A 12,121-nucleotide genomic window follows, 5' to 3' on the forward strand; every position below is an offset into this window, starting at 1 on the left:
ACTGAATCATATGGGACAGCCTGACAGTTCTATGCAGCTAAAATGACTAGCTTAAGGCATCTCCTAATTTACTTTGCTTTAGGTCTCTTAGAGCAAGTAGTACTGCAAGGTAGCTGTGCTGCATTTCTGTGTCTCCTTGCTCTTCCTCTATGTCTAACTAGTCACATATCACCAATGATGGATGTCCAGTACCTAAGTTCCCCTTTGACAGGAAACAGGACACTAGGACACATCCTAAGGATTTGCATTTCTGAGTGAGAAACATGTTTACCTTCATGGAAAAAAATGTTTGCTGCTACTTGGAATTACCCCCCTTCATACAAAGGGAGAGAATCCTCTCCTCTCAGTATTTTTATTTCTTAAGCCCAAGATTTTAGAAGTGCTATGTTTGAGAACAGACTCTGCAGTGACCTCTTCCTTGGATGTGTAACACAAATCACCACTGCCTCCCAAAATGCTTCATGGTAAGTAAATTTGCACTGTGTGTCAATTTTAGCAAAACCTACTCTTTATTTCTGACTTGAAAAACACAGAAGTGTTCTGTACGGTCATAGGAATCTTCCACTTGAGGTTTTGCAGGTGACAAGCCTTTCTACAGCAGATAGTCACACACGTTTTAGAGAGGCTAAACTGAAGCACAGGAAAATTCACATGGTAACATGGGAGGAATAACCACATGGAGTCGAGGCATCTGGACTCGCAATCCATTACTTGTGCCTGGATTGTATCAACTACAGTCTGGTGTCAAGCTCTGTGCAGATACTATTTTAATAGTATCATACATCTGTTGAAATTACTGTATAAAATGGTGACAGTTAAATGGATTAAGAACATGCTTTGACACTTTAAATTTATGATCTTTTATATCCAGCATCAAAGTGGATGTAAGTATGTATGTTCTAATTCTGAACTTGCTTATACATGCAAGGAATTTTAGCAGTTTGATCTAACACAAGAAAATGAACAGACTTGTAAGTGAAAAAAGGGGACAAAGAAAAGAGAATCAATCCTTTGGTGGATCTTTTTAGGGCTCTTTATTTAGCATTTTGGTGCTAAATAAAGTTCAGATAGTTCAAATATCCTAGCATAGGATATGTTGCCAGTAATAACATTGCTGTTTTCTAAATTGTGAAAAGATCACAGTCAGCACATGGCCCATTTGTTAAATATCACTCCTAAATACTTGAATGTTTTGGATACACTTCAGTCAATAAACTTGACAACTAGCTCTGACTTTCATCTACCTTTTACAATTTCACATCTTTTGCTTTCATTGAATATCCTTTGGTGATACATTTATAATTACCCAGCAAAAGCCACCAGAGCAACAACAGAGTATGGTGACCAGGAAATGACAAAAAGCAAGATGACAATCAGTGCAATTTTGGCCATTTTCCACTCATTTTTCATCCTCTGATACTGTTTCTGGAACTCTTTATTTTCATGTTTGCTTCCAAATGTCTGAATAGACCTAGGGGAAATAAACATACAACAGCAAAAATGAAGGTAGGCAATTGAGCAAAGAGCTTCATAAAATGGAGCAACAATTACTCTTCTGCTGCTTTAGGCTAAAACTCATGCACTTCTAATTCGTGTTAATATATCCATGTGACTGGTCCTTCATAATTCATTGTACTTTTGTTGCACCAATCAATGGCAAATTCATATGTACTTCAGTGAAGAAAACAGTCCTGTACCAGAAGAATTCCACATAAATCAGGTATTCAAGCCAATTGAACAATGTTATATTAAGGACAGTTATAGGAGTCTTTGCTTCCCTGATTTTGCTACCCTGCTCTCACTTTGTTCTTCTGAGCTAAGTGACTAACACACTGTTATTTACAGGAGAGATACCTACAGGTTACACATGTAGTGCCATGCTGTCCTTTATTTTCACAATAATTTTTTGTTTCAGAAACCTGTGATTAAATGTTTTACCGTCTTTTCATCCTTCATCAAACATGGAATTTGTAGTTCAATTCCATCTGTTTTTCTTTGGAATAGTTATTGATACATCGTTGTTAGGTGTCTCTGATGTCCCTTTTGTACTTCTTCTGGTTGGTTAATTTCTGTAGTCCTTTCTCATCTTTCTTATTCTACTGCCACTACTCATATCCTTTTCTGTGTCGTTAGGTAATATACTCAACAGCTCTGGCTTAAATTCAGGAACAACCTTTCTAAAGATCATACTTTCTACCATGTTGACTATTGACAGAATTCTTGTTTGGTTTCCTATCTCAGTTGTGCATCCAAAGTAAAAGCAAAAAACTTTCCCATTTTCTTCTGTTCTTCTTTCATCTTTCTTTTCTTTTTTAATAAGAAAATAAACAGTAATTCAAACAGAAAAACAAAATTTTAAGACTGCTGGCTACTTACTTGTTGGCCTTCCTGATAGCCTCAAATATAAAGATATAGCTGTATATGATTGCGATCAAAGGAATGAAAAAGACAAAGCAGAAAAGCAGCATCGTGTAGGCACGGACGGATGGTGTGAAAGTCATGTAGTCCCAGGAACAGGAGGTCAGCAGACCCTCAGGAACATATGCACCTGGAAAGAAAGACAGAAGAAGGCATAAACCATGAAGTGATTCTTATTCTGAGTTCAGAAGTTAAAGATACTCAGAATAACACGGGATTTTTTCCCATTCTCTGAAAGGGAAAAAGAGTTTAAAAGGATAAACAGTTCTACATGTAAAGCACCTCTCTATTTTCCTTTACTGTGTTTCCCTATTGTATTTATGTTGAGCTGTCTAAGGCTTCAGAAAACTGAATAATTTTGCTTCAGTTTTTGAATACTGTTTAAAGCACCTCATAGTCAAAGGGCATCTCTCAAAATACTTATTGGGCCTTGAACCAGACCTGTATTGTTTTTAAATATCTCCATGTCCTGTCAAATTGCTGTCTGCCCAAGGAGTGAAATGAAGCTGATTGCTATAGCTACAGCTTTTTTAAACTTGTGAAGAAGAATTTACTCTGCCAAGGAGAAAGATTTATTGTGTAGATCAAATTAATTTTGTCATGAAGTAAAGCCGAGTACAAATAAAAAAACCCATACATTCGTTATATTCTACCTGAAATAAAATGTAATCTCTTTAAAGGAAATGTGTCAAACTATTAAGTAAATAAATTGTGAATAGAAATGTCTTTTTACCTTTGAATATTAATTTTCACTGTTTACACTGATATTTTCTGTTTGACTCAAAAATATTGCACCAGATGTTCTCAAATGCATCTAATTACAGTGTGGGAGTTCATACTGTGGGCACTACTAGAATCTAATTAAAAGATAACAACACCCTTCAAGCAATTATTCCACCTTCTCCGATTAAAAATCTAGAATCTAAGAATATATTGTCATTTTGTTGTTTTAACAGCTCCTCACTCAAGTAAAGGCTGTTTCTGCCAGTATTGCAGTTTCCCTGCTTAAACATGCTTCATGTTTATGGGGGACCAGAATGACAGTAATAAGACAATAACAAAATTCTGCTGAAAATCTACTCAGTGACTGAGTTGGTTGCAGCATCCTTTGGTAAAGACAAACATGTCTATGTTCTCACCTTGGCTGAGCAGACACATGGTCTTCTGAAATTAGGGAGCACAATAATGGGCTGGGGGTTTGAGTGATGAGTTCCTTCTAACTTACTGACTGAAACTGGTGACTCACAAGAAATACATTAATGGTAGTGAGGCAGATGCAAATGAGGAATAATTACAAGTTGCAAGGATCGAGGTGCTGGATGAGGGTTCCAACTTGCAGGTGTAAAATTCACATTTACAAATGCATTTTAGTGATTCCTAAATGCCATCCTTACTGGAAGCCTTAGTGACAACACCAATGACTGAATGGAGAATGTGGACAACACCTAATACAATTTGTCCATCTAGAACACAGGGAAGACTTACTGAAGATGTACTTGCACAAAATGCTCAGGCTGTATTCCTTTTTTATGTGACTAAAGAAGATTAGATGGACACTATTATCTTATACAGCACCTTTGGGGATGACAAAAGTCATCAGAAATAACACAAATACATTTATGTCACTTTTATACTGTTGAATCTGGTTCAATGGAAGTAGGCATGGGATAATAGGCAAGGGCATTCTTCATCAGTTTTGGCTGTGAATTTGTCTACTGTTCTTTATTCAGTAAATAATGCACTTAAGAAAAGTGCCATTGCCATATAATATGCTGTAACACACATTGGATTTTTTCCTTTTGATTAGAGAACTTCAGTTTCAACTTGTATTTAATCATTTTTTTTCAAATTGATTTATTCAAACATAAGATGCCAGTCATTAATTCAACCCTCTTCTATACCTGCAACTGGTCTTTAATCCAATAATATGAGGACAAAAAAGCTTTATTCCATTTCACTTACTCCATCCAAAGAAAGGTGGGAGACTCCAAGCCAAAGAGTACAGCCAGACTCCTACCAGGATTGTTAGGGCCTTCTTCTTAGACATCACTCCAACAGAAGCCAGAGGTTTTGTGATGACAAAATATCTGTCCAAGGCAATCACCATCAAAGTGATCATAGATGTAATGCCAAAAAGAGCTCCGCAGAAGGCATACAGCTCACAGCCTTTCAATGAAGATGACAGAAGTAGCAGTGAAATTAATCTACACATGCTAATTAATTTCTGGGAGAGTTCAAGTCTGTTTCTTATGAACTAATGTCTTCTGAAATTTGTAAAGCAATGAAACTTTTTTCCTGTAATTATAATGCTATTTCAAAGCTACTGTCTGTCTTGCTAATTACATTATACATGGAGATAAGCTTCAAAGGTTTTGTTTGCTTCAACTGCTGGAGACAGTCATAGTTCACACATTTTCACTCTTTGATTTCTGATCTTTCTGCTGGGATCATTTCAGCAGTCCATTAATATCTTGTTTAACTCCAGTTTTACTGCAGCTCCCATAGAAACAGCTGTTTTCCTTAACAATGGGTTGTAGCTACTTTGGTATCATGGAACTGTTCATATCTCAAGGTCAGCATAACTGAAGTAAATATGCAAAATATGAATATATTGATGAGTGATTTTGCTGAAGTAAATACTCAGAGTATGAATATATTAATGAGTGATTTAAATTGTTCAAACAACCTAATGATTACAAGCAGTGGTTTGGGTTGGGTTTTTATTTTAAGATATGCAATTCAACACTTAATGGAACTACAAAAAATGTGCTTTTGGTTATCAGAGATCAAAATAGCAACTTTACTTCTCTGACCCTCCCCTCTGTCAGTACCTGCTCAAGAGACAAAGAGTAGTCTTCCTCTTATAACAGTTGCATTGAAATAATGAAAGAACCTTCATTCCATATTTTCTTACTACAGAACAGTTGCATTGGAATAATGAAACAACCTTCATTCCATATTTTCTTACTACACAGGTAGTGTTCAGTTAACCTTTCTGTTGTGAAAACTCATGTTTTCCAGGTTTTCTTGCCTCGCTTTGCCAGGTGCAAGTCCTAGAGCAGGTTATTTAGAAGAGGTTTTAAGCTGGTGTGCTGGGAGGTGATGCTTCTTGTTGTAGGACTGTGGCAATAATGTAATGAGATGATAGGGGAGGAATGTTGGCAAGAAGACTAGCACTGTGCCTCACATTGCCAATGTTGCCTTTGTATCTGTCTCATGTATGTAATTTTCCTCTCATGGTGGGAATTTATTGCACACAGACAAATATGTTCAAAGAAATATTTGTGTCAACGTTGAAACAATGCTGGGAAATGTTCTCAACATTGCAAGTGAGGATAAGGAAATAGTAGATTAACTGCCACTATGGTAAGAATATACATAGCGATATCTTAGAAAGAATATATACAAACCTTTCTCACCAAAAATCCAGCGTTTGTGGAGGCTGTTGGTGAAAAAAACTGGAGACTGTGTAATGGACATCAGGAAGTCACTAATAGCTAGATTGATGATGAATATGTTGGATGGAGTCTGAAGGCTCCTACTCCTACAGAGATCAGAAGAAATGTTGCTAAACACTGCTGCACTGTTAATTATGCTGTTACTCTTTCCTGTGAGCCTTGGCAGTTTCACAAATACCAAAGAACACTACATAGCAAGCTAGAGCAGAGTGCCTCTCATTTCCCCCATGAGAGAACACAAACAAGGCTCAGTTTTACACCCTTATACTCCTGTGCACTTTAAAGGATTGTTCTGATAACCAGCTCAGTGGTGGGGATAAGTCATATTGTCCTTAAAATATTCCAACCCAGTGCACTGCATGTCCATGATTAACAGGAAATTAAAGTTGATGTACACTATGGATTTCTGAATCTGGGTCGTGTTTAGCAGGAGGAGGGGAGTGCATTTTCCACTGCTGGAAAGATCAACAGTGACTTCCCAGTACAGGGATTAAGCAAACTCACTCTGTACCTTATCAAGCATTTTGTTTTACATCAACTCTTCTGTATGACACACACCTCACTGGCCCTGACACTGACTCTAGAGAGCAGTAGCCAGCCTGCAGGGCATCCTGCCTGCCTGAGTTATTTGCACTGTTATAGTACAGTGTTTTAAAGAGTACACATAAAATCTCAGCTGAGAGTTCCTCAGTTTGGGGCTCAGTGCAACGTTTTACCTCCTTTCTCAAATTTTCAGTCTTAGACACAATTGAAAAATACCTGAAGGAATGATGGGTCTTTTCACTGATACAGAATCAATCACTAGGACTACAGCCTCCTATCTGTCAATTCAGGAGCAAGGAGATAATATTAGTAGGTACTTATGGGCTATGTGTATTTGTTCAGTATTCTGCAAAGGTACTGAGCATATTTCTGTGTCAGGCAGCTGGCTGTCTTACCATTTGCCATCACTTGAGACTGCTTTGTAAGCATCTGAAGTGTTCTCTGAATTTCTGATGTACTTGTTACTTTGCTATCAGTGTCCCTTTCTGTCTTCATATCATCTTCAAAAGAAGACAAGCTGTGTCCTCCAGTGGAACTGCAACTTCCAGCACTGGATTTCCTGTATGGGACCAGCCAAAGAGCTAAACTAGCTCATGTACTTCATCCTCACATATCCAATCTGCATGCCAACATATTTGTGTTCTTAATAACACTGTCATTCACACTTAAGTGTTGGGATCTACTCTGAGTGCACATACTGAAACCTACTGTTTAAGGCATCCCATAAACATAGGCTTGAGACACAGGCTACTTTCATCCACACTCCAATGATCTAAGTTAACATAGCCAAATTATCATATAATTAGCATTATTTTGGTTTATTACATTAACACCTAGTGGCCAGTCACACAGTAGAAGCTCACTGGCTTGGACATCATGCCAGTGCTCTGTCCCAGTGTGACAAAACAGACACAGAATGAGTGAACAGGAAAGGTGAACATATCACACTGTTGTCAGAGATCCAATTTCCTTCAGATATAAAAGTTAGAATGTGGCTTTAGTTAAAAGGAAATTAGACAATTGCTAGAAAATGTGAAAAAAAATAAAAGGGACGTGGCCACTAAGAAATAGGGGGGGGAAAGAAACTGAGTAGTAAGCAGCAGGAAAAGGAAGGAAACATCTTCCAGTAGAAAAAAAATCACTGTAGCTTTTCTGCTTTGGCTGCTTTTCTATTGCTTGGCACATCTGGGTGATTCTTTGCAAGTTTGCTAACAATTTTGCTATGACTGTTAATGGGAGGAAGCTGGAGGGAAATGGCAGACTGCCACCTCTTCTCCTACAGCCATGTCTCTTGGTACATTTTACTGTGTCTGCATAGTATTCTGCTAGTAAGCCTGCACTGTGTTTGCAAAGCACAAGCTACGGTTAAAGTTCATAAATGTGACTATTTTAAGAAGAAATTAAAAAGAAAGATACCTGCAGAAAGCATAGAAGACCAAGAAATTACCCAGGGTTCCTGTGATCCCCACTATAAGAATAACTACTCCAATCGTGTAATGGGCATGATCTGGGACATCCACTGTAGGAAAGGCACCAGGAACATCTTGCACTGTCATCTTCTGTGGAGCAAACAAGAGGTCACAGGTATATTGCCAGACTTTTCTGAATAAGCTGGCATGTGCTTCTCTAGAAGAGGAAACAGTCAAGAATGCAAAAAGCAAGAAAAAAAAGTCAGAACAAGCTAATTGCTTTCAAATGACATTTACTGTTGAATGTCTTCAGGGATAAACATGCCATTAGCAGTGCAAAGGGCAAAGGATGGTTTACATGTTTACTGTTGATTTAGAATGTTGGTGAAGAAAAGCAATCCATTCTCTCCCATAAGAAATATAGGGATATAGAGGAGACAGAGACAAGAAGGGACCTGTTTTGTTGCATCTGGTATCAAATAATGCAGTATTTAACAACAAGTAAGCTTTCTATACTTTTCATTTCAATGAAGTTTCTGCCCCTGTGAGGTATGATTTCTGTTGTCCTCTGATAATCACTGGCTAGACTTCTCTAATTAAACAGAAATGATCTATGGATAAGTAGGCATTTACTCCAGTATGGCTATTTCATTTTTCTCACTGAGTAACACTGAATTGCAAGCTGCTCTCAAGAGCTGATTACCAAAAGCCTGGCAGCAGTGAACAAAAGTCTTGGAAACTAAATTAAGCATCAGAAAAACTGAAATGCAAATCCTTTATACCTTATGCCTGGTTTCCTCACCACTTCTGCTCTTGCTCTGCACTGAATCAAAGTATTTTGGTCTCTGTGAAGCATTTCATAAAGCACTTCATCAAAGATTTGTGTCTTAATCATTTAATAACTCTTAGTAAAATTCAGTAGCCAAATCTGAACACTACAGTATTTTAAGTAATAATTTAAAAACATTTTGTAGTTAAGTACCAGGAGTCACATAAACATTTTGGGCCAAGACTGGAGCAATGAAGCAAATGATAGGGCTGCACCCAAGAAGCAGAATGACATGATAGAAACTGAAGAGAACAACTGTCTGAGCCATCACTGTTTTGCTGCCTTTTGATATAAGGTCAGGCAAGGAGACTTAAAACACTCACCTCGGTGCAACTGCCAGTGTCCTAAATGTCTTTTGGCATCAGCTCCAAACAGCTAATGGAGTCATGAAAAATACCAAGTCACATCCTCATTCATCTGCTTCTTGATCATAGCCAAGCTTTTCTCATCCAGGGTGGTCGCTCACTCTGGAATGGCATGACATGACCACTGCTTGTAGCTCAAGCCAGCAAGCTGCAGCCATGGCATTCCTCAGCTACTGAGCTACCAGAATCACACCAGGGAAGAGAAATGCCCAGGAGATATTTTGAAACTTTTGCAGCATAGCTCCTATGAATACTGTCGACCTGGCTGTGTCCTAGAACCCAGGACGAGGGAACTGCCCATAACAAACTTAAATAGTGCTGTGAGGCTGGATATGTTCTTTCCAATCACAGGTACTGGCAGGTACAGCTGTCATACACAGTCATTCCTTTCCAGGAAAAGAAAAGTTGCTGGTAAGAAAGGAAGAAAGTGCACAGAGGTAGATATGAAGCTCTCCCTTTTATACTACAGCTGTGTGGTAGTTGGCATTCCCTGTTAGAGTGTGACTCAGAAAAGCCTTTGGCAAATCCCCCGTTGTCAGTTTTGGACAATAGAGGCAGATATGACTTCTGAACAGGTCTATGAGGTTGGGCTGAGATTATTAGAAACAGTGTGTATTTAAAACCAATGTGCCCATTGTAAGAGGTGAACCCCAGGAGTATCTGGAATTCTGGAAAAGATTGTCTTTGCTTTGTGTGCCAAAGACCTGACCACAGCAATCCCCAACCAGAGCACACTCCCTGAGTTTCTACATTAGCAGCAATGAAATGCTGGACAAATACTCTGATCTTAGAGAGATAAAATGTAGCTCTGGCTGTTACTGTAATTGGAGCAAAATGTCAAGGTTAATACACCATCTGAATGACAGTATCATGGCATTTATTGTTCACGTTCCTGCAGCAAAGTGCAACTTGACATCACATCATCAACATCAATGGGCATCTTACCTGGGTAGAAATTGCTGTGCTTGACACACTGTCAGTAAATTAACAAAAATAATCCCATACTAATAATAAAGGGATAGGGAGAGTCTGAGATAAAGCTGTTTGAAGTAAATGAGATCAGGTGTTCTTTGGTTTGGGTTGGTTTTATCTCTCCTTAGCCTTGTGGCTAGAACACTTTTTAACTGCTGTTCTATAGAGAGTTAATTATGATTATTTATGGAATGGAGATTTCTGATGTTTTTTCCCTGTAGCTATCCATTTAATCACAACTGGATCAATGTAATAGAAATGAAGCAACTAAAGGAGCTTGTTTTGGCTACAAAGAACAGATTAAAATGGCTTTAATTTGAATTAAATTTGTGGAGGACTAAGGACAAGGAAAAATTAAAAAGATAAATATAAATGCAAACAGAAATCACAAGAGAGGCAAGGTTATTTAAGGGAAAGTAGAAGACTTAAAAATGACTTATGAATGAATGCAACAAGTTCAGAGTCAATAAAAATGTCAAGTGTGAGAAAAATAAAGGAATAGTATTTATACTGGAGCAGTGATAGCACATAAATTATACCACATATATGGGGGGAAAAAAGAGATCTGTGGCAAAAAGGAATAAATTAGCATTTTAGTGTGGACTTCCTGTAGGCCTTGGATTTTTACCAGAGGGTGCAACTCTGGCTGTTCTCTCAAAGGAAAAAAACAATTATTAAATAAAAAAAAATACTGTTTTTATTGGAAATACAGATCTGATTCTATGATTCTTTAAGTCAAAGAAAGGTACTAGTTTACTGAGAAGGCATTAGATCAGGCCTAAGCACTTCAAATTCATCTCTAAGTTGCACACATAAAGCTTCCTTACTAGAAGACAAAACCATGTGCCTGTATCAAGTTTGGCTCTATATCTTCTGCTGGAATTGTATGTCAAAAGAAAGGACATGGAGAAAAAGTTAGTGCTTGAGAAAATCAGGTCAGCAGGATAATTAAGAAATCAGATAATTCCCAAAGCTTTTCTCTATTCAGTTTCTTCAGCACCAAGAGCCTTGTTTGATCTGTCTTCTGTTGTCACCCCACAGTATGAGTACTTGGGTGGAAGGGGAGAATAAATCCCACTGTTGCAATCTGTATTGTCACAATTGTCCTTTGAGAATACTCTGAAAAACTATTTCAATTGCAGTAGTAATACACAGCAGTTTTTGCCTTGCATGTTTTTCTGTTCAGCCTTCTTTCTATAAACACCTCATAATAAAGATATAGGCACTGGGACCAGTGTTGTTTAATATCTTTGTCAGCAACATGGACAGTGGGATCAAGTGCACCCCCAGCAAGTTTGCTGATGACTCAAAGCTGTGTGGTGTGGTCAACACACTGGAGGGAAGGGATGTGCCACCCAGAGGGACCTTGGCAGGTTTGAGAGGTGGGCCTGTGTGAAACTCACAAAGTTCAGCAAGGCCAAGTGCAACATCCTGCATGTGGGTTGGGGCAATCCCAAGCACAAATATAGGCTGAGCAGAGAATGCTTTGAGAGTAGCCCTGTGGAGAAGGACTGGTGTGTTCATATAATCATGGAATGCCCTGGGTTGGAAGGGACCTTAAAGATCATCTAGTTCCAATGTCCCTGCTATGGGTAGGGACATCTTCCACTAGATCAGGCTGCTCAGAGTCCCATCCAACCTGGCCTTGAACATTACCAAGGATGGGGCATGCACAACTTCTCTGGGCAACCTGTTCCAGTGCCTCATCACCCTCATAGTAAGGAATTTCTTCCTAACATCTCATCTATACCTACCCCTTTCAGTTTGAAGCCATTCCCTCTTGTCCTGTCACAATGTCCTTGTAAAAATTCCCTCTCTGGCTTTCTCATAGGCCCCTCTTAGGTACTGGAAGGCTACTTTAAGGTGTCCTGAAATCCTTCACTTCCCCAGGCTGAACAACCCCAACTCTCTCAACCTTTAGCTAACCTTAAAAACATGTTTTATAATTTTGTTTGTGTGTCTGTATGAAAATGGGCCTTTTGCTAGAGCTGTGCAACACCTTTTGGTTTTAATCTCTGAAAGGCATGCCATTTATTATTTACTTCCACTACAGTTTTGCAGAATCAATAGAAACTTGTGCTGTGGCAAAGAATTCAGCAAGAACCATGCTGATTCAGACAGGCATTC

At 38.5% G+C, this 12,121-nt stretch overlaps 1 protein-coding gene across 1 annotated transcript in view; it reads right to left on the reverse strand.

Moving 5' to 3' along the window:
• LOC103803631 (melanopsin-A-like) overlaps positions 1-12,121 on the reverse strand; it is a 24,171-nt gene that overhangs the window by 8,573 nt on the left and 3,477 nt on the right. Inside the window, exons 2-6 of the mRNA XM_009076200.1 lie at positions 7,836-7,978; positions 5,829-5,962; positions 4,381-4,584; positions 2,377-2,548; positions 1,307-1,471 (exon numbers count right to left, since the gene is read on the reverse strand). Coding sequence (XP_009074448.1) covers positions 1,307-1,471; positions 2,377-2,548; positions 4,381-4,584; positions 5,829-5,962; positions 7,836-7,978 — 818 coding nt within the window. The remainder of the gene's footprint in view (positions 1-1,306; positions 1,472-2,376; positions 2,549-4,380; positions 4,585-5,828; positions 5,963-7,835; positions 7,979-12,121) is intronic.

Source organism: Acanthisitta chloris, unplaced genomic scaffold, assembly GCF_000695815.1.
Source record: "Acanthisitta chloris isolate BGI_N310 unplaced genomic scaffold, ASM69581v1 scaffold11886, whole genome shotgun sequence".
NCBI classification, from domain to species: Eukaryota; Metazoa; Chordata; class Aves; order Passeriformes; family Acanthisittidae; genus Acanthisitta; species Acanthisitta chloris.